Source organism: Carcharhinus amblyrhynchos, chromosome 17 (genome assembly GCF_965287045.1).
Source record: "Carcharhinus amblyrhynchos chromosome 17, sCarAmb.v2.hapA, whole genome shotgun sequence".
Taxonomy (NCBI): domain Eukaryota; kingdom Metazoa; phylum Chordata; class Chondrichthyes; order Carcharhiniformes; family Carcharhinidae; genus Carcharhinus; species Carcharhinus amblyrhynchos.
In genome coordinates this window covers 22,115,237-22,138,879 of record NC_137340.1, presented here as the reverse complement: position 1 = coordinate 22,138,879, position 23,643 = coordinate 22,115,237, and the positions used below count along the sequence as shown (strand labels likewise).

At 44.0% G+C, this 23,643-nt stretch overlaps 1 protein-coding gene across 2 annotated transcripts in view; it reads left to right on the top strand.

The window, feature by feature from the left end:
- Positions 1-23,643, top strand: part of tcerg1l (transcription elongation regulator 1 like) — a 636,404-nt gene that overhangs the window by 400,085 nt on the left and 212,676 nt on the right. For both annotated transcript variants that reach the window (XM_080205273.1, XM_080205274.1), the window contains exon 9: positions 20,534-20,688. In XM_080205273.1, coding sequence (XP_080061399.1) covers positions 20,534-20,688 — 155 coding nt within the window. The remainder of the gene's footprint in view (positions 1-20,533; positions 20,689-23,643) is intronic.

Genomic DNA, 23,643 nt, shown 5'->3' with positions numbered 1-23,643 from the left:
GGTAGCACTCCTGTGAAACACCTTGCGGCATTTAATTTTTTAAGAGCACTTTATGAATGCAAGTTGTTGGTGTTCTTGCATACAAATGGTACTATGTGCAACTAAATGCAGCCATTTAACGGATAGGCTAGAAACAAATTTGCTTCTCATTTAAACCGATTAAGAGCTCCATCGCTGCCCTCAGTGTTGAATGAGAGAGGCTCTGGAAACAAAATTACATTGAGCTGATGCACATGGACAGGTGATACCACTTCAGCATCATTAACTGGTCAATGGGCTCGTTATTTATGGACGTGTTATAGGCCAATTTGTGGCTACTTGACTTTGATTACTGTTTTAGAAACAGAGAAAAAAGAGTAGGCCATTTAGCCTCTCTTTAGCTTGTTTCAATGAGAAAGATCATGGCAAATGTGAAATTTAGTTTCCTCAATCTCAAGTGCCTCAATAGTTTTAGATAACCCAAATCTGTCAATCCAAGTTTTAAATCTATAACTGATCTCAAATTGGTTGCCATTTGAGGAAGAGAGTTCCAAACATTTGCTGCTCTTTGTGTTAAAGTACCCCTAATTTTTAGACTAGGCCTAATGGTAGATGTCACAATCAACAACCTGACTTTTTGTTTTTGACTTTCCCTCAGGGCTCTTATGGAGAGATGAGGTGTTGGTGATGGCTAGAGCAAGGCTAAGGCCTGGTAGGAATTTAGCTCTTGAGCTTCATTTCCAAAATGAGCATTCACTCTTACCCAAATCCAGTAGTAAGCACTGCCTGGCTAGCTGCTAGGAACAGGGACTTCAGGAGACAACAGGTCACTGCCAGGAGCCTACAATGACATTCCCTGGCATTAAGAAGTCCCGGGAGGGGAATCTCATTTGGAGGGATAGGAAAGCCAAATAGGGAGACCAAAGGGTTCCTTGAGACCCAGAGAAATGTTTCAACTCCCCCAAGCCCACAAGGCAATATAGAACCCTACAGTGCAGAAACAGGCCCTTCGGCCCATCAAGTCCGCACTGACCACAATCCCACCCAGGCCTTATCCCCATATCCCTCCACATTTACTCACTAATCCCTCTAACCTAATTGTCCCTGGACACTAAGGGGCAATTTCAGCATGGCCAATCGACCTAACCTGCACACGTTTGGACTGTGGGAGGAAACCGGAGCACCCGGAGGAAACCCACACAGACACGAGGAGAATGTGCAAACTTCACACAGACAGTGACCCGAGCTGGGAATCGAACTCAAGTCCCTGGAGCTGTGAAGCAGCAGTGCTAACTACTGTGCTACCGTGCCGCCCAATAGAAAAAAGATAATAAAGATTTAACTGTTGGAACATTTCTCACTTTGGTCTGATTTCCCGGCAGATTCTACCTGACACTTGCTCCCAGACCTCAGGTTTAAATTACAGATTGGGTCCTGTTGTAGGTAAAAGATACCTCTGAGACCAATTGTGAGTCAAAGTACAGCAAGTTTATTCAAAAGCTTTTGGGAGATATACCTGGTACCTAACAGCGGTTCCCCAGGCTTCCCTCCAAACACAACTTAAGAGCATATATTTATACCCCCCCAGTCACGTATGCATCTTCAATCTCAGCAGGTTCGCAGGCTGTGGATTGTCCTTCATCATGGGAATGTGGCTGCCTCAGCATTTCTTCATGGTTATCTCAAGGCTGCAATTGTCGTGTGTGATTATCCCTTAGCTATCATATAGGTGGCAAAACAAGTTAAAATTAACAGGACCGGTGTAACAATTTATGTTCATAAGTTATATAGCATATAATATGTGTAATATGTTGGTACATGACACATAAGCAGTACATAACGAATATATATGAATATATATTTAGGACATGCAAGCTTCACTATGTTAGGTGAAAGTCCACGAAATTAAGGACACGAGCTGGGTCAGCTACATTTCTGAACAGACTATTGTAAACTTATGTACAACAGCAAGGACAGTTGCAGTCTCTTTGCCTGGGGCACACGAAAGCAAATCTTGCATCTACCTGAGGTACATGAAAACAAGACGGATACAAGTTGTACAATACTTTCTACCATTCTCCAAGTATTACAAAGTTCGTTAACCCATTCCCTACTGCAGTCCTATCGCATCGTCAGAGTTCAAATCTGCATGTTTCCAGAATTCTCTGCCAACCAGTTTAGAATTGCAAACTTGAATGACAAAGGTCATTCCATTTTAACCGCCTCGTCACCCAGTTTCCACAGGGACAGGAGCTGCAGGGGATTATAATTGCGGCCGATGTGGATAAAATACATAATGGCTGGAATTTTCTCCGCAACCGGCAAGAGCAGAGAGTTTGTCACTCAGCCAAATCTCCATTCACTGCGACTGTTCTGGAGAATCCCAGCTGTGGACGAGGTTGAAAATTCCAGCTTATATTTGTCTTATGTAACAATGAAGTCTTAAAGTCAGTCGAGTTTTCTTTGCTGAGGTACATTGCTTAATAAATATTAGTTCAAAAATTTAGTCAAGTATGAGAAACAGTTGATCACCAAGGTGGATGTAATTCCATGGTCTTGTCAATCATCTCACTGGGCAAATCACTTCATTCCCTGTGTGTAAGAGTTGCTTTATTTTAGTGATATGAAGACAGTAAGAAAACTAATCGGGTCATTTCTATGAACTCTAATTATTTCTTCACTGATTGTTTAAGGAGATACACAGTTGATTGCCCTGTTCACTCAGGTCCAGAAGCCCAGATTCCCTCACTATGCCACTGGCAGCTCATACTTAAAGCAACTTGCTGCACAAATACTTTAAATTAAAGCATGCCCACTATTTTGTTGAAGGGTTTCTGTATTTCATGTAAAATTCTTCGGGGGGGGTTGAGGGGGGGATGCGGGGAGGGTCACGCTGGTAAAATCGTGCAAGAGGCAAAAAATTGCATTCATATCTTGCTTCTATTCTTTCATGATATAACTGACCCTGTTTTGTTGTACAATCAGGAACAATGCTGATTTTAATATTCATGATCTAATTTTAATATTATTAGTGAGCCCGGGACACAATTTGTCCAGGCTCATTTGACTTAACGGTCTTGCCGGTGGCGGTTCTAACAGGCAAGAATCACACATGGTCCCCACTGCTGGGACCTGATGTGATAGCCTCACCAGTGGGGCTGGGGGCCATTGAGGTGGTCTGGGACAGGGGCCTTGGGCAATGCCAACCTACATTGCTCATCATGCATCTTCCTTCCTGGCACACTGTGCAGTGCCCAGGGGTGGAGCCTAAGGAAAGAGTGGGGCCTAATGGAAGGGACGGGGCCGGAACAGGCCGGACCTGATTGGGATTGGGCATAAAGGGGGTGGGGCCTGAAGGGGAGGCAATGTGTGGGGAACTCTATTAGAGGCTCTGCATTGGGGATTTCTGGCGCAATGATTGTCCAGGGGTTGAGAGGGTGAACAGGCATGTGGATCAGCTGGGTGAGGAATGGGGGCAGCCATTGGCAATATCCCGGGGGGCAGTGACAATCTCCTGCTGCACCATGTGATCCTGTACACAGTATACTGGAAGATCAGGGCACATGTGCAATGGTGCCCTCTAGCAGTCTGCAGCTGACTTCCTATCATGAATAGATTCTGCATCCTGCCCCTACTGGCAAGAATCACACTTTGCCGGAAGATAGCATCCAGAAAATGGTTTTCATGCTCATTTAGCACTTAGAATTTGTTTGGTAAGCTCACCTCCCTGTAGTCAAGTGAATTCTATCAAGCTTGCTTTTGGCGCAATTGAATTTTGTTCCTTAATAAATCTGTGGATATAACTTAAAATGTATGGTCTATCAGAGTTAACTGCATTTTACTCAGAGAGTCCATGAACTTGCATGGCAATCAGTAAATGAATGCAGCTCATCAGCAAAAGGTTTCGTTATTAACCTTGCAACCGACTCTTTCACGTCATTTTTGCTTATAAAGTCACATTGTGATTCAAAGAGAATGTGGACTTGCTCTTGGAAGCAGAACTTTGCTTTGTGCATAATAAGTAGTATATTGGTGTACCTGAATCAAAACAGATTGCTTTGCTTATAGAGGGCATTCTGACATTACCTCACATGAACCACAATAATTCAAATTGTTCATTAGATGAAATGCACCTACAGATATGGAATTCAAGATTATATCTCTATATTTACACTGCTATCCGAAGCTTATCCCACCAGAAACACAGATCTCATATCAAGGGTAGGAAGGAACTCCACCCGATTCTTCAACCATTTAAAGGAACAGTTGGAAAATCGTACACAGTATGTCCAGATTTCTGGTACACGCCCAATGGCAAAGATTCCTAGAGTGAAAAATCTAAATTTGCGACTGAATCTGTATGTCACTGTGAGATATTAAGGCAGGAGATGTATCCTCAGTTAAGGGAAAGAAATCCGAAAGCACCCAGCTCCAGGAGAGGAGCAAATCCAAAAAGGCATTAGCGATAGTCTTGTGTCCACATAAACAATGCTGATAGAGGAACTATAGAAAGTAAATTCAGTTCAAGTTTCAGTGAATAAATAGAATCCCTACAGTGCAGAAGCAGGCATTTGGCCTGTCGAGTCTGCACCAACAACAATTCCATCCAGACTCTATCCCCATAACCCCACGTATTTACTCTGCTTGTCCCCTGACACTAAGAGGCAATTTAGCATGACCAACCAACCAAACCTGCACATTTTTGGAGTGTGGGAGGAAACATGAGCTCCTAAAGGAGACCAACACAGACACGGGGGGAACATGCAAATTTCACACAGACAATGACCCTAGGCTGGAATTGAACCTGGGTCTCTGGCACTGTGAGGCAGCAGTGCTAACCACTGGGCCAATGCATGTGTCCATGTATCTGGAATACTCATTATGCATGCAGATACATCCCTCAAATTGTCTATGTAAAGCTTTTTATTAATTTATCAAATGAAATAGGCTTAAAGCATAAATAGTACTGGACCTTGGTGAGATTTCCAGACTTACAACTAAATAGCTACTCAGTTCTGACACTAATTAGATTTGATCAGCTTTAGCACAAACTATTTAAGCCAGAAAGTTCAGGAACAGCCAAAAGAATCAGCAAATGTTAAGGAAGTGATAAAACCATTAAAAAATGACAGATTAGCTCTGTCAAAAATGGAGTTTTTAAATCCCTCACAATTTTATTTTTCACTGATTTTATTTTCTGTAACCCATTGTCCAATTTAATCTGCTTTTCAAAGTAAACAGCAGCTTTTTTTTTGCATTTGCCCTGAAGGCTTGAAGGTTGATAGATTAAAAAAAGAAACAAATGTTCAAAGTCTTTCATTATCACATACGGCACATCAAAGAGGAATAGAAATGTTGGAAGTGTGTAGTCATTATTAGCATTATTGACATGGCAGCAGAGATTGAAGAGCATGCAGTTATGAACATATAGTAAAGTTCCTCTCTAAAAAGTGAAGAGTTGTTCAAGATATCCTCCTTCAAAATAGTAAAATGGTGATTTGTAATTCAGAAATCATTTCCCTAAGAGCATCCTTTAGAATTTCATCTGTCAATTGAAATGCCTGGCAATCATGATAGATTCTACTGAATGTATGCAGTAAAATATTCAAAATGGAATCATACTTAACCAATATATTGTGATATTTTTGATTTTAAATTGTTTAATATCATGCCATAGCTGTGAAAGAACTTGCATTTATCAGCTCAACCTTTATATATAATGGTCCATGGGCTTTTGGGGGATAAACCTATGTTTTATGTTGGTGCGATAGTCCCTCAAAGAGCCAGGTTTCTTTGAAAGGTGATCTATTGTAAACAGCCACTTGCTTCCAGCGGGTGATCATGTGACCAAGTTGCCTTGGAAATGAACAATAAAGGCGTAAAACATGATAGGAGAGCTCCAAGCCATAGTCTGCACTTAGTGCTCCATGTGGGAGGCCAGGAACATTTCCAGTGCCCAGGGCCAACAGGTGTGCAGGATGTGTCTCCAGCTGCAGCTCCTGGAAGCCTGCATTTCACAGCAGGACCAATGGTTGGGGACACTGGAGCATCCATGAGGCATCCATGTGCTATCCAGTGTTGTGGATAGCACATATAGAGAGGTGGTCACACCACAGGTTCAGACTCCACAGACAGGAAGAAAATGATTGACCTACAGGCAGAGCAAGAGAGTTAGGCAAGCAGTGCAGCTACCTCCTATGGCTGCTCCCCTGCAAAATGGATATACCATTTTGGGTACAGTTGAGGGGAATAGCCTTTCAGGGGAAAACAGCAAGTCAAATCTATTACAGCACAATTGGTTTTGCTGCAGAGAGAAGGAGTGAAAAGTGTGGGAATGCAGTCATTATCGGGGATTCAGTTGTAATGGGAATGGATAGGCATTTCTGTGTCTGCAAATGAGACTTCAGGATAGCATGTTGCCTTCCAGGTGTAGGGACAAGTATGACTCGGAGCAGCTGCAGGACATTCTGAAAGGGGAGGGCAAACAACCAATGTTCATAGTACATGTTGGTACAAATGATGCAGTTTGAAAAAGGGATCAGGTCCTAAAAGCAGAATATGGGGAGCTAGGAAGCAAACTGAAAAGTCATACCTCAGAGGTGGTGATCTCAGGATTACTACCTGTGCCACATGCTAGTCAGTGTAGAAACAGTAGGGTAGATAGGATGAATATGTGGCGGAAAAGAAGGTGAGAGGGGGAGGCAGTCAGATTCCTAGGGTATTGGGACTGCTTCCGGGGGAGCTGGATCCTGTACAAACTTGTTGGATTACACCTGGGCAGGATCAGGACTGACGTCTTTGCGTTGATTTGGTGGGTGGGGGGGAGGGGTTAGTACTTGCTACAGTGGTTGGTGAGGATTTAAACTAATATGCCAAGGGATGGAAATCTTTGCAAGGAATCAGAGCAGGGAGAATTAAGAACAAGAGGAAAAGACCTTAAGGAAAATGATAGGCAGAAAAATCAAAGGCCAGAGTTAGATAAAGGCAGAGTAAAAAAAAGGAAAGTGAAAAGAAATCTTAAAAGCACCCATTTTAAGGTTTTGTACCTGAATGCTCAAAGCATTCAAAACAAAATGGATGAATAAGTTGCACAGATGGATGTAAAGGGGTATGATACAGGTGGCATTACAGAGACATGTCTCCAAGGTGATCAAGGATGGGAACTAAACATTGAGCGCTATTCAGTGTTTAGGAAGGACAGATGGAAAGGAAAAGGTGGTGGAGTTGCTTTGTTGATTAAAGATGATATTGATACGATATTGAGGAAAGATATTAGCATAGATGATGTGGAATCTGTTTGGGTGGAATTAAGAAACAACAAGGGGAAAAAAACATTGGTGGGAGTGGTATACAGACCACCAAACTGTCGTGGTTGTGGCGGGAAAAGCATTAGACAGGAAATCAGAGATGCATGTGTTAAAGGAACATCTGTGATTAGGGGCAACTTGAATCTGCATATTAGGTTGGGAGAATCAAATTAGTCACGGTACAATAGGGGAGGAATTTCTGGAGCAATACATTGTGAAGCAAATAAGAGAACAGGCCATCTTGGACTAGGTGTTGCGCAATGATAAAGGATCATTTGGCAATTTAATTGTGAGAGAACACTTAGGGACGAATGATCATTATATGGTAGAATTCTTTGTCAAGATGGATAATGATGTAGTTGATTCTGAGACCAGGGTCCTGAATCTCAATAAAAGTAACTATGATAGTATGAAGCATGAATTGGCCATGATGGTCTGGGAAATATTACTGAAAAGAAAGACAGTGGACAGATAATGGCAGGAATTTAAAGAAGGAATAGGTGAACTCCAGAAGGTGTTTGTTCCTGTTTGGTGCAAGAGTAGTAAGGGATTTGTGGCCAAACCATAGCTTACAAGAGCAAGTGTCAGATTAAAGGAAGAAGCATACAAATTGGCAAGAAAAAGCAATAGGGAGGATTGGGAGCAGTTTAAAAATCAGCAAAGGAGGACCAAGTGATTGATTAAGAGGGGAAAAATAGAGTATGAAAGTGGGCTAGCGGGGAACATAAAAACTTGCTCTAAAAGTTTCTGTAGTTATGTAAAGCAAAAAGGATTGACAAAAACAAATGTAGGTCCCTTATAGTCAGAAATAGGAGAGTTCTTAACAGGGAATAAAGAAATGGCTGAGGAATTAAATTTGTACTTTCCTTCAGTTTTCACAAAAAAAGATATGAATAAAATTTACATTTTAGTGAGGAGCTAGAACAGAGGTGAAGAGACATTTTTTCACCCAGAGGGTGGTGAATGTGTGGAATGCACTACAACAGAATGGTTGAGGACAAAACACTTTGATTTCAAGAAAAAATTAGATATAGCTCTTAGGGCTAAAGGGATATGGGGGGAAGCAAGGATCATGATATTGAATTTGATAATGAGCCATAATAAAAATGAATGGTGGAGCAGGCTCGAAGTGCCTTCTAGGTTATATGGTTCCAATTCTCCCACCCTGACATGCACATGTTTTGGTGCATCGTTTACCAGCCATTTTGCAGGATTTGTGCATGCATTCCCGATCCAGCTATGTCTCCCATAGCTGGAGAATAGGTGCAGTCGGGGCCGTGCTGGAAACTAGTGCAAAGAGAGGTAAGTAATTTGAATCTGTTTTTCACATATTTTAAGTGTAATTGTCGGGCCCGGCATGGAATTCTCCAGGCCCAAAAATATCTCTCACCCTACCAGGAGTATTTTGCTCTCACGGGGTTTAGACGAGCCCCTCACTTGCAGCAAATTAGTGGGAGACCCCCCTCCCCCACCTCCCCCAGAGTGAAGGGGTGAAATCAGAGCCCTACAGGGGTTCAGGCAGCAGAGAGGTGGTGCCCCTGAGCATGGGCACCCTGGAAATGCCAGCCTGTACCCCGGCACTGCCCAAGGGGCAAATGCCCATGCCTAGGAGGCACCTTGGCACTTGGAATCGGGCATTGGGTGGGGCAAAGGGGGAGGGGAGTCCTGTTGCGGGCGTGGCTAAGGGGCAGGGCCTGTTGTAGGTTGGGCTGATGAGTAGGGGTGGGGCGATCCCACTGCCACTCTGCATTGGGATCAGTCAGGGCCGGAGGGCGGTCGGGGTGGGCTGAGCAGGGTGGGTGGTCTTTTGGGGGTGGGAGGAGGAATCTTCCTTCTGTGCGGGGGTAGGGGGATCGCCACTGCTGCAGGGGTGCTGGAGATCGGAGCACTCCTGGATGGAGGGGTTTGGGGGGGTGTTGGGTATGGCCCGGGAATGCTTGTGCAAGCCATGATGAGGCCGGGAATGGGGTGGAAGCACTGTGAGTGTCCCGGGCTGGCTAGCAATTGAGCTGGCCAGGAAACTGCAATCTGACAGACCAGGGCCACTGCGCATACGCAGAACTGTCAGGCTCCAATGTGAAGAGACCCCGCTCCCGAGCTTTCACAATTGTGACCTCTGCATTGCGCAGACCTTGGGAGATTTGGGTCAGAAGTTGAACTGAGAAAACATTTGTGATCTACACCAGTTTTCTCACCAATTCAACACTTTTGGGAGAATCAGGCCCTATGTTTCTATGTAATAGAAAGGTCAACCATATTAAGTTAATTACAGAAATGAGTAGGTTCCTGGGTGAAGTTCTGTGTTCAAACAATTTAAGAGTTTAGATTTAACGTATAAGAAGCTGATTGCAAGGAGCATCTTTTTTTAAAGCAGGATTCAGTTGAAATTCTGGGCGCTGACCTAGAGACTTTAAAGCTCTTCCCAGCTGGAGGATTCCAATAACAGTGAGTTGGCCTTCTGGGATAGCCAAACTAAGATGAAAGAGTTCTTGATGCAAGAATTGAGAATTAAAAACAGTAGAAATAGAAGAATTCTGACCCGAAGTGGCTACTCTTAAGACGCTAGCAACACCTATGTTAAATTGGAAGTCTCAGCCAGAGGACGGGCAAAAGAGCTTTGAAGGAGCAACCTTGCTGAATTGTTAAAAAAACAAAGAATACCCGATCCTTAAAGTACTCAGACAAAGTGAGTAATCTTCCAATTTCTGTCAAGTATCTGACTTGAGTTATTGGGAGTGTAAGTCAAATGGGGTGTAGAAAGAATGTGGAGTCAAGAAGATCAGTTTAGAGTATAAATAACTTTAATTTTACCTTTAACATATTTAACCTAACTGACTATTGACACAAGTGTCATTATTAGTATTCATGTTCTTTGATTTTTGAGTAGTAAAATTATTTGTTTTAAACTGTGAATCTTGTGGCTGCTTTTATTTATTAGTGTCACAAGTAGGCTTACATTAACACTGCAATGAAGTTACTGTAAAAATCTAGTCATCATACTCCAGCGCCTGTTCAGGTACACTGAGAGAGAATTTAGCATGGCCAGTGCACCTAACCAGCACTTCTTTTGGACTGTGGGAGGAAACTGGAGCATTTGGAGGAAACCCGTGCAGACACAGGGAGAATATGCAGACTCCGCAAAGACAGTGACCCAAGATGGGTATTGAACCCAGGTCTCTGGTGCTGTGAGGCAGCAGTGCTAACCGCTATGCCACTAGGTGAATACCTGGGTTTTGGATTTTAAAAAAATAAGAACATTACTGATCTCCGCCAAGGTCAAAACATACATTGTCGGTAATTTTTTTTTTAGTTCTGCAGGAAGCACCATGCTGAGTATTGGATCTCTTTATATGCCAGTTCACCTCAACATTACCCAATGCATAAGTTGTCAACTCAATTCACAATGATATTTACATATTGATTTCAGCTTCATGCTGTGTGCAACGATTTTCAGATTTGTGTGCTACATTCCTGTCAGGCTCAATGTTGCTGGTCAGTCCCCTCAGTTGACCTTAGACCTGTTACAAGCCACAGACAATACTTTACTGCCCACTTTCAATTTAACAGCAGAGCGCCACAGAGGTCCTAGCAGAGAACCTTTGTTCCACATATCGGAGACTGAAGTAGCTCGCACAGGCTGTCCTCTGAATTTTCCCTTTCTGATAAATGAACTGGAGGCAAGAGACAACCTCAGACCAATAAGATAATTTATATAAAATACTAGAATGAACAGGATAAAATTCTCATGGCAAAAGTGGCCATTTGTACACTCGTTGGGTTGTAAGAAATATGTAAGAGAAAACTGTTAACTATTTGACATGAACATAAGAACATAAGAAATAGGAGCAGGAGTAGGCCATCTGGCCCCTCGAGCCTGCCCCGCCATTCAATAAGATCATGGCTGATCTGTCGTGGCTCAGTTCCACTTTCCCGCCCTCTCCCCATAACCCTTAATCCCCTCTCCTATCAAAAACCCATCAACCCGCTTCTTAAAAATATTTAGCGAGGCAGCCTCCACCACTTCAACGGGCAGAGAATTCCAGATATTCACCACCCTTTGAGTGAAGAAGTTCCTCCTCAACTCCGTTCTAAACCGCCTCCCCTTTATCTTGAGGCTGTGCCCCCTAGTCCTACTGTCTTTTTTGAGCGGGAAGAGTCTCTCCACCTCTATCCTATCCATCCCATTCATCATCTTATACGTCTCAATGAGATCTCCCCTCATTCTTCTAAACTCTAACGAGTACAAGCCTAGTTTATTCAGCCTCTCCTCATAGCTCAACCCCCTCAACTCCGGTATCAGCCTAGTAAACCTCCTCTGCACTCCCTCCAAGGCCAAAATATCCTTGCGCAGGTGCGGCGCCCAAAACTGCACACAGTACTCCAATTATCCCTATGTGAGCCTCTGAAGTTGGTGTAGGCTTTTAAAAACAAAATAGATAATGCCTGGTGTTTCAGAATCACAAACGTTTTCTTATATGTTATTACATCCAATGCAAAGAGATTCCCCCCGCCCCGCCCTACTTAAGTCACGCACCTTGGCACAGCCAATGGTGCACAAGCACCCTGGCACTGACACCCTGGCCTGGTGCCTTGGGCCTAGAGGGGACAAGGAGGTAGGTCTAGTAGCCACTTGTCCCTCTGCCACTGGCAGGCTGCAGAGAAAGCATCCCTCATTGGTCCGGGGCGTTAGGTGGGCTCAGGTTGCAGACTGGGGGCTGACCTCATCACTCACAACTGGGTTGAAGGTGACTTTGCTGGATTGCTCGTCTTTGTCCTGGCAAACTTGAAGATCAACTCTGACATGGTGAGTTTAGGCAGTCCTGGAGTAAATGGAGTATAAGTGATATGAGGAAAAATTATTATCATCCAGGGTATGGTTCGAGTCTGGAATGAGCTTCCTGAGAGGCGGGGGGGGAAGCAGAATTGATCGAGGTATTCAAAAGGGAATTGGATTATTATTTGAAAAAAAAGACTGTGTAAGATTACAGGGATAAAGTAGGGGAATGGGACTAGGTAGAATGCTCTTTCAGAGAGTCAGTGCAGATTTGATAGGCCAAATGGCCTCCTTCGGCATTGTAATGATTCTGTGATCACTTACGATTTTTTGGTTAGAACAGATCTAGTGTTAGAGACTTTGAATGTAATTATATTTGAAATAGAACAGCAGGGTAATATGTGAGTTATTTGACTCTATTTTGTTTGATTTACACAGTATAAGACCTTAAACAATTCTATCTCCATGTCATAAACATTGATGCAAAAGATCGTTTTTCTGTGGGTTATAATGGAACGACAGGATATGTTATCTGATCATGACAAATTCTTGTTATTCCTCTGTAAGCAGTGTCAAGATATTCAGATTTGCCCTGAATTCCGATTTGAGCAATGGTTTATCTGAGTTGTTTTGACTTGTGAAGAACACTCTAGGCAGATTTAGGTAGTCAATTTAAAATAAAAATTTTAAAATAGGACAGACTAGTGGCAGTTTCAATTTTGTCATGGTGAACATTAAGAGAATTGGAATTTTGGTGAAACTGTCAGTATTCACCGCCCGACTCCTCTCAAACTGACAACAACTTCTGGAATCTGCACAGTTGAACACAGTTAATCCAGAAGTTGCTGCCAGTAATTTATTTGCCTGGGGCATGCTGATGAAGAGTCCCTAGCAAGTCACCAAGTCTCCTTGGAGAGCAAATTCCAAACCTGTGATCTTATCACCTGGAAGAACAAAGGCAGCTGCTGCATGGCAACCAACTGCATGTTTCCCTCAGTGTCATAAAGCATCCTGACTTGGGAATTTCTCGCCGTTCCTTTGCTTAATAAAGAACCTGGAATTTCCTTCAATGCAGCGCCGAGGATGCACCCACATCACATGAACTGCAGCAGTTCAAGAAGCACCTTCTCAAAGGCAGTTGGGGGTGGAGAATAGATATTGGCCCCGTCGGCAATGTTCGCATCCGATGAATGATGAAAAAAACTGTAATCAGCAATCACTAAATGGATGAAAATTCACCCTTTTATGCTATTAGTCTTTCTGTAAAGACCTTTGGAAAAACCTTTTGAATCAAATGTAATTAGTTTTTTTTAATGGCACACTAAATTCATAATCATTACTGAACAGCTTCATGGTCCCTGAAAAATTAATTTTATATTTGTGGACTATCAAAATAAAAATCCATCTTTTTTAATTTTTTAAAAATCAATTATAATATTTCATCATCTACCTAAATGCATGAATATGTCACTATTGTTTATTTTGCTCTCTGTAAAACTCTTGATTAAAATGTGACAAATTGAATTAATTTTTCTACCTATGGGAATATTTCAATATTTCTGGCTGATCAACCTGATTAATTACATCCCCAATACTAGAAGTCCGGAGCTTCCCTTGACTAGACACCAGCTTTGAACTGATCAAGAGAGGATAAATCTCTGGCCACAGCAAAGAGATCACTAGGTCTTTTTGAGTAGCTTTCTTTTGAGATAAATCATAAACACTGCTACTTCATTGCTTACTGCAGATCTGGGCACCTGTGTTTAAGTTTAACTATAAGACCTAAGAGCAGAATTAGGCCACTCGGCCCGTTAAATCTACTCTGCCATTCAATCATGTCTGATTTTTTTTCTGTTCCTTCCACCCTTTTCAAGAAGGTCAGCCATTAAGGGACAGTGCAACAGGATTTATTTTCTTCTTAAGGGGAGATTTGCTTTCTTTTTCCACCTTTCCCCACTTTACGTTCATCTTTTGCTAAAGTTAGTGATTTTGCTAAGATTTGATTCCATGGGTACTAGCAACAATCCATTTAGCTGGTCTATGTCGCAATGCTTCAGGGCCAATGCTTCACGCTGGCCACTCATTTACATGCTTGGGACATGACCCTTGTAGAATCTCTGACGTTGACCGTACTGAGTTCACAGTTCAGGGGTATATCCCTACAACAGCATGGCTCTTTTGACTTCAGACTATTTTGTGCACCTGGGCCTAAATTATGACTCTCAACTGCTATTCTATAGAGCTGTATGACTGGTTGAGCTGGCCTCTGAGCTACAGACACTGAGGCTCATCAGGGGGAGAGAGGGTGTCATTGTCAATGGGGTGCAAGTGACATCCACCCCCCCTAGACTGTCTAAATCTAAGGGTCAGGAACAAAAGGGGGCTGCTGGGAGGAGGAAGGGGGGTGAGGAGCGGAGGCCTCAGCCTCTTAATCTGCATAACAGGTTTGAGGTTCTTGCTTCCAGTCTGGAAGAGGACGAGGCAGGTGAGGTTGGTGAGCAAACTGCACACGGTACAGTGATGCAGCAGGACATAGGCAAAGAGAAGGGGAAAAGGAACGTAGTAGTGATTGGGGATAGTGGGGTGAAGGGTATTGACACTGTCCTTTGTCACAATGACAAAGTGCACAGAAGGGTGTGTTGTCTGCCTGGTGCTCGGGTACAGGATGTCGCAGCTGGGCTGCAGAGGAATCTGGAGTGGGAGGGTGAGAACCCAGTTGTGGTGGTACATGTGGGTGCCAGCGACGTAGGCAAAGTGCGGACTGAGGATCTGGAGAGGGAGTATGAGAAGCTGGGAATGGAATTAAAAAGTAGAACCGACAAGGTGGTCTTCTCTGGGCTACTGCCTGAACCGAGTGCAGACGGGCATAGGGTTGACAGGATAAAGGAAGTGAATGGGTGGCTCAGAGATTGGTGTGGGAGGAATGGGATCGAATTTATGGGGCATTGGCACCAGTATTGGGGTAGGTGGGACTTGTTCGGGCGGGATGGGGTTGGTCTGAATCGTGCTGGGACCAGAGTGCTGGCGAATCGAGTAAAGAGAACTGTAGACAGGGCTTTAAACTAATTAGGGGGGGGGAGGGTGCGAGGGTAGGTGATGTTAGGAGGTCTACAGTTAAGGATAGGGTACAGGTAAGGGAAGAGGCTGAGGATGTCCCAAGTGGTGGCGTTACGGCAAATAGGGTCCAGAAGAAGGCTGGGATGAAAGCGCTTTATCTGAATGCACGAAGCATTCGGAATAAAGTGGATGAGCTGGTGGCGCAGATCGACACAAATGGATACGATCTGGTGGCCATTACAGAGACGTGGCTGCAAGGTGACAGGGACTGGGAGATGAATGTACAGGGCTATCAAGTGTTTAGGAAGGATAGGCAGGAGGAAAGAGGGGGTGGCGTAGCTCTGCTGATTAAGGACAGCATCAAGGTGGTAGCAAGGGATGATATCGGAGCCAAAGAGCAGAAAGTGGAATCGTTGTGGGTGGAGATTAGGAACAGCAAAGGGAGGAAGACGCTGGTGGGTGTCGTCTATAGGCCCCCGAATAATGATCTGGAGGTGGGGCGGGCTGTTAACGCGCAAATAAGTGCGGCGTGCAGGAATGGGACGGCAGTAGTTATGGGGGATTTCAATCTGCATATTGATTGGTCGACCCATGTTGGACGAGGTGGGCTCGAGGAGGAGTTCTTGGAATGCTGCCGGGATAGTTTCCTGGAACAGTGTGTGTTGGAGCCGACGAGGGAGCGAGCTATCTTGGATCTGGTGCTATGTAATGAGGCGGGTAGAATTAGGGACCTTGAGGTGAAGGATCCTCTTGGAGAGAGTGATCATTGTATGGTGGAGTTTCTGTTGCAGATGGAGGAGGAGAAAGTGGGTTCCCGGACACGTGTCCTTTGTTTGAATAGAGGGGAGTATGGTAGGATGAGAGAAGAATTGGCGAATGTGGACTGGGGGAGCGCGTTGGAAGGTAGGTCTGCTGAGGAGCAGTGGAGGATCTTTAAGGAGATCTTTCTTGGTGCTCAGCAGAAATTTATTCCGATGGTTAAAAAGGACAGTAGGAAGAGAGGTAATAAGCCGTGGATAACGAAGGAGGTGAAGGAAAGTGTTAAATTAAAAGCGGAGGAATTTAGAGTAGCTAAGAGCAGTGGGCGAGAAGAGGATTGGGAAAGGTTTAAATGTCAACAAAGATTGACAAAAAAGTTGATAAAGGAGGGTAGAAGAAGCTATGAAGCTGGGCTAGCACTTAATATAAAAAAGGATAGCAAGAGTTTTTATAAATATATAAAAAGGAAGAGGCTGGCTAGGGTGAACGTTGGTCCCTTAGCGGATGAGAAAGGGGACCTAGTGGTAGGGGATGGGGATATGGCTAAGGTCTTGAATAACTTTTTTGTTTCTGTCTTCACGGAGGAGGACGTGAATAATTTGCCGGGTGTTAGCGATGGAAAGGTGGTAGGACTGGAGGGTCTTAATGACATTACTGTTACTAGAGAGGTGGTGCGCGACAGACTGGAGGGGCTGATTGTGGACAAGTCCCCAGGACCGGATGGAATGCATCCGAGGGTTCTGAAAGAAATGGCGGAGGTGATAGTGGATGCCTTGGTGGTTATTTTCCAGACGTCGCTGGATTCCGGGGAAGTGCCGGAGGATTGGAAAACGGCTAATGTTACGCCGTTGTTTAAGAAGGGTGCCAGGCAAAAGGCGGGGAATTACAGGCCGGTTAGTTTAACGTCTGTGGTAGGTAAAATGTTAGAATCCGTCATTAAGGAGGAAATTGCGAGGCATCTTGAAGGGAATTGCTTGATAGGGCAGACGCAACACGGTTTCATTAAAGGGAAGTCGTGTCTGACCAATTTACTGGAGTTCTATGAGGATGTGTCTAGGGCGGTGGATAGAGGAGAGCCGGTGGATGTGGTCTTTCTGGATTTTCAGAAGGCGTTTGACAAGGTACCTCACAAGAGGTTACTGCAGAAGGTCAGAGGACATGGAGTTGGGGGTAGGGTGTTAGCGTGGATAGAGGATTGGTTGTCAAATAGGAGGCAGAGAGTGGGGGTCAATGGGTGCTATTCGGATTGGCGGTTGGTGACTAGTGGGGTGCCCCAGAGGTCGGTGCTGGGGCCTCAGCTATTTACCATTTATATAGATGATCTGGAGGAGGGAACCGAGTGTAGGGTGTCGAAATTTGCTGATGACACCAAGATTGGGGGAAAGGCAAATTGTGCGGAGGGTGTGGAGAGTCTGCAGAAGGATCTAGATAGGCTGGGCGAATGGGCCAGGAAATGGCAAATGGAATTTAATGTTGGCAAGTGTGAGGTGGTCCACTTTGGTAGGAAGAATGGTAGGAAGGACTATTACTTACGTGGTGAAAAACTGCAGCAGGCGACGGTGCAGAGGGACCTCGGGGTCCTTGTGCATGAGTCGCAAAAACCCAGCCTGCAGGTGCAGCAGGTGGTCAGGAAGGCGAATGGGATGCTGGCCTTCATAGCGAGGGGGATTGAATATAAAAGTAGGGAGGTCTTGCTGCAGCTGTATAGGGCATTGGTGAGGCCGCAGCTGGAGTACTGTGTGCAGTTTTGGGCGCCGCACCTGCGCAAGGATATTTTGGCCTTGGAGGGAGTGCAGAGGAGGTTTACTAGGCTGATACCGGAGTTGAGGGGGTTGAGCTATGAGGAGAGGCTGAATAAACTAGGCTTGTACTCGTTAGAGTTTAGAAGAATGAGGGGAGATCTCATTGAGACGTATAAGATGATGAATGGGATGGATAGGATAGAGGTGGAAAGACTCTTCCCGCTCAAAAAAGACAGTAGGACTAGGGGGCACAGCCTCAAGATAAAGGGGGGGCAGTTCAGAACGGAGTTGAGGAGGAACTTCTTCACTCAAAGGGTGGTGAATCTCTGGAATTCTCTGCCCGTTGAAGTGGTGGAGGCTGCCTCGCTAAATATTTTTAAGAAGCGGGTTGATGGGTTTTTGATAAGAGAGGGGATTAAGGGTTATGGGGAGAGGGCGGGAAAGTGGAACTGAGCCACGACAGATCAGCCATGATCTTATTGAATGGCGGGGCAGGCTCGAAGGGCCAGATGGCCTACTCCTGCTCCTATTTCTTATGTTCTTATGTTCTTATGCTCAGCAGGCCGGATGCCTAGGTTAAGAACATGAAGATGCCCAGACTTTTAAGTACCTTTCCTGACCCTCTGAAATCAGTGCTCTTGTTTGGGACAAACTGAGGCTTTTCCCTTGCAGGGCCAACATAAACCATGATGTAAGGCCAGCTTCTGCCATTTCTGGGACCAATCTAATCAGTAACCATTTCACCCAGCTTTCACTGGGGTTGTAGCAAGAGTGCGTTTGAAAACCCAAGAATTTACAGAATATTTGTTCTGGAGAATATCGCAACACAGTCCGAGTCCCTTTTCATCCTAGATCAAATATGTAATCTTTCCATTCGATGTCTATAGTTAATTAACTTGTGTCCAATCTCGAGTCCGTCTGTACCTTCTTCAAATGCTGCTGCCAATCCCTTTGACACTTACAAATTCTATCTCACTCATTCAGTTCTCCTTTTGTTCTTGAAGCTCACCAGCTATTCTTTGAAACCTCATCTGGCACAGTTCACCACTGCTCAGCATTCTATCTACCTATACCTTCCAACCAATTCAAAGGAATTGTTTTACTCTTTACCTCTTTTCAATGCCATTGTCATCAACTCATTCTTTGAACTCAGACTCAAATCCTTCCTCTGCTTTTAATCTACTCTTTCTCTGCAGAGAATCACCTGGAATGGCTTTGTTTTCTGCTCCCACATCATTTCCACAGGTATACTCTAAGCTATTCCTGGCCTCATTCTATTTCTCATTTTCATCCTGTCTCTCAGTTGCATCATGCAAAAGCATTGACAACATCTGACTCCACTATTTCTCTTGACCCTCCTCTGTCAGACTGCCTGTCCAAAGTCCATTGCTGCATGAGCAGAAATTTCCTCCAACTCAATATTGCAAAGACTGAAACTGTTCTCTTTGATCCCAATACAAACTCTATTCCATAGCTACCGGTTCCATCCCTTTCCTTGTCAACTTGATAGCATATTTAATTTGAGATGGGCTTCCAATCACATATCCATATCATCACCAAGATCACCTATTCCACCTCCACGACTTTGCACGATACCACACTTGGCTCAGTTTTTCTGATGCTGAAACACTCATCCAGATTTTTGTTGCCTGTAGGTTTAACTATTTCAACTTGCTTCTGGTTGACCTCCCACATCCTACTTTCCATAAACCTGAGAACATCCAAAACACCACTGCCTATGCCCTAACTATTACATAAAACCCTTGTCACTCATCACCTCTGTGCCCATTGATCTACATTGGCCCCAGTTAAATAATACTTTCAATTTAAAATTTTCCTCTTTGTTTTCAAGTTACCACATGGCCTTGTCTCTACCTACCTCTATGCAAATTGGGAATAGTAAGAAGTCTCACAACACCAGGTTAAAGTCTAACAGGTTTATTTATAATCACGAGCTTTAATCAGGTGATGGAACAGCACTCCAAAAGCTCGTGACTCCAAATAAACCTGTTGGACTTTAACCTGGTGTTGTGAGACTTCTTACTGTGCCCATCCCAGTCCAACACTGGCATCTCCACCTCAAGATGTGGAGATGCCGGCGTTGGACTGGGGCAAATACAGTAAGAAGTCTCACAACATCAGGTTAAAATCCAACAAATTTATTTGATAGAGATAGTAAAGCTTGTGGGTTTACTAGCAAATAATTTTTTTGGTCTTTAACCTGGTGTTGTGAGACTTCTTACTGGATCTCCATCTCAAGTCAGGAATGACTTCCGATCTGAGGAGCTCAGTGTCCCTCATGTTCATCATCATTGAATGTTTTTTTATGGCACTATTGACCACTGAATTTGCTTTGATTTTCTCTGGTCTGAGTTAAGTTTTCAGAACTCAGCTCTGTCTTGTGGTTCCACAGCTGAAGTCAGTACATTTCTTTCTATAAGTTCTCCTTCCGTGTCCTTGCCGTCAGCTACATGTGTCTCAAGATTCAAGTACCAATCACTTTCTATTCATCATTTAGATCTTACTTTTACAACAGCAGTGTTTGATTTTATCTGCAATTCTTTAGACACTGAAGCAGACACTGAACCTTCTTTTCTCTGCTGCTGTCTATACTGTCTGATGTGGAGGCAATGTTCTAACCCTCCTTTCACTGTTTGAATGTGTGCAATAAACTAACCCTTTTCTGAGTTCATCTTATCTTGAGTTTGGTGTGGGGTCAGTAATAGAAAATTGAATGGCACACAAACTGAGGGGTTGGGAAATATAAAGGGGGAAACAAATAAGACCATTTTCCTGATTATGGTCGGATGGTGAGAGAAGGAATTAGTGATGTTTAAACTAATCCCCTCCTGTCCACATCACCTCATTGATGGTATTTCTATATGATTTATTAATGCAATTTCTTGTATGCACAGGTGTGTTGTCTGGACTGGAGATGACCGTGTTTTCTTCTTCAACCCCTCAATACAACTGTCAGTGTGGGAAAAACCAATGGAACTTGAAGGTCGAGGTGATATTAACAAAATTATTCAAGATCCTCCTCATAAACGCAAAATAGAATTGGCAACATGTAAGTATCAGCAGCATAAACACTTAATATTATGTATAGTATTTGGAATGGTCCCGTAACTGTAAACCATTTTTTCTACCAAAGTGAATTCACTTACAGCCCAAAAGTGAACATGTGTGAAAACTAAGGAAAGCTCCCTGAACCTCAAAAAAAAGTCTGAGTTGCTCCTAATATTGGCTTTGAGTCTCATTATCATCAAACCAGCAAGCTGTAGACAGCTATTGGGAATTCCTATAGAGCTAATCAGAAAAGATACCTGGAAAATCAGGCACTATGCTAATGGCAGCAACCCTCAAGTGAGTCCTTAAAAGGAACAGAGAGATGAAGGCAACCAGGAGAGTTGGGAATTAGAATTAGGCAGGATAGCAGTGGCAATTAGAAGAGGATGATCAGTGAGTGGAGTCAGGCCCAAAATCAGACGGGTGTGAGTGTTGGACAGTTCCTCCCAGCTGCACAATGTTTTTTAAATTTTTAATGAACTTTTTGGTGTGGGTCGCCATTGATTCCAGGAAGAACTTTCTTTTAAACTGCATGGAGACCTGGAATTGAATTTTCATTCCCAGATTAGAAGCACAGAGTCAGGACAAATTCGGTCAAATTTTTGATTCTAGTTCGTAGTATCTACTATGGACTTCATGATTTATATTTTTTAAGTATATATAAACAATCCCACTGATAAAAGTCCATTCACTGCACTTACATTCCTTCAAAAACATATTCCCTCATGGAAACAAATATTTCGTTCAAGTCCTTTGTTCTTAATGAAAACAAGTATTTATTTCAAATGCTCGATCCCTTAGCATTTGTATTCATAGCCCCATTTTGAAGAGCTTATAACCACTTGGAGCTGTCAATCAAATTGAGCTGAGAGACACCCCATTGTGATAATGGAAGATTGTGAAATCAGTTATACAGCACTAATCCAGTAATGACAGCTCTTGGGTTTGTGTCAACAGACAAAATGAAATAGGGAATACTGATTTTTTTTAAGACTGCAGGCAGTTTTTTTTCTCAAACATTTAAAGGACAGGAGTTTTAAATGACTTGACAGCTTGACAGTTTCCTTTGAATGCTCTGTTGATAGTTACTTTTCACAGCTTTGTTGGCAGCTACCTTAATAGTTCCAGTGAACGTGACAGTTCCAGGGAGCTAATGAAAACAAACACTTCACTCAAGTCCTTTATCCCTTATAAAAGCAAGTATTTAATTCAAATGTGTGGACAAGTCCCCAGGACCGGATGGAATGCATCCGAGGGTTCTGAAAGAAATGGCGGAGGTTATAGTGGATGCCTTGGTGGTTATTTTCCAGACGTCGCTGGATTCCGGGGAAGTGCCGGAAGATTGGAAAACGGCTAATGTTACGCCGTTGTTTAAGAAGGGTGCCAGGCAAAAGGCGGGGAATTATAGGCCGGTTAGTTTAACGTCTGTGGTAGGTAAAATGTTAGAATCCGTCATTAAGGAGGAAATTGCGAGGCATCTTGAAGGGAATTGCTTGATAGGGCAGACGCAACACGGTTTCATTAAAGGGAAGTCGTGTCTGACAAATTTACTGGAGTTCTATGAGGATGTGTCTAGGGCAGTGGATAGAGGAGAGCCAGTGGATGTGGTCTTTCTGGATTTTCAGAAGGCGTTTGACAAGGTACCTCACAAGAGGTTATTGCAGAAGGTCAGGGGACATGGAGTTGGGGGTAGGGTGTTAGCGTGGATAGAGGATTGGTTGTCAAATAGGAGGCAGAGAGTGGGGGTCGATGGGTGCTATTCGGATTGGCGGTTGGTGACTAGTGGGGTGCCCCAGGGGTCGGTGCTGGGGCCTCAGCTATTTACCATTTATATAGATGATCTGGAGGAGGGAACCGAGTGTAGGGTGTCGAAATTTGCTGATGATACCAAGATTGGGGAAAGGCAAATTGTGCGGAGGGTGTGGAGAGTCTGCAGAAGGATCTAGATAGGCTTGGCGAATGGGCCAGGAAATGGCAAATGGAATTTAATGTTGGCAAGTGTGAGGTGGTCCACTTTGGTAGGAAGAATGGTAGGAAGGACTATTACTTACGTGGCGTAAAACTGCAGCAGGCGACGGTGCAGAGGGACCTCGGGGTCCTTGTGCATGAGTCACAAAAACCCAACTTGCAGGTGCAGCAGGTGGTCAGGAAGGCAAATGGGATGCTGGCCTTCATAGCGAGGGGGATTGAATATAAAAGTAGGGAGGTCTTGCTGCAGCTGTATAGGGCATTGGTGAGGCCGCAGCTGGAGTACTGTGTGCAGTTTTGGGCGCCGCACCTGCGCAAGGATATTTTGGCCTTGGAGGGAGTGCAGAGGAGGTTTACTAGGCTGATACCGGAGTTGAGGGGGTTGAGCTATGAGGAGAGGCTGAATAAACTAGGCTTGTACTCGTTAGAGTTCAGAAGAATGAGGGGAGATCTCATTGAGACGTATAAGATGATGAATGGGATGGATAGGATAGAGGCGGAGAGACTCTTCCCGCTCAAAAAAGACAGTAGGACTAGGGGGCACAGCCTCAAGATAAAGGGGAGGCGGTTTAGAACGGAGTTGAGGAGGAACTTCTTCACTCAAAGGGTGGTGAATCTCTGGAATTCTCTGCCCGTTGAAGTGGTGGAGGCTGCCTCGCTAAATATTTTTAAGAAGCTGGTTGATGGGTTCTTGATAAGAGAGGGGATTAAGGGTTATAGGGAGAGGGCGGGAAAGTGGAACTGAGCCACGACAGATCAGCCATGATCTTATTGAATGGCGGGGCAGGCTCGAAGGGCTAGATGGCCTACTCCTGCTCCTATTTCTTATGTTCTTATGTTTGGTCCCTTGTTTCAATTAGCATTGATATTCATAGTCCTATTTCTAAGAGTTTATAACCATTTAGAGCTGTCGATCAAATTGAACTGAGAGGCACCCCACTGTTGTAATGAAAGATTGCAAAATGAGTCATGCAGTACTAATCCAGTA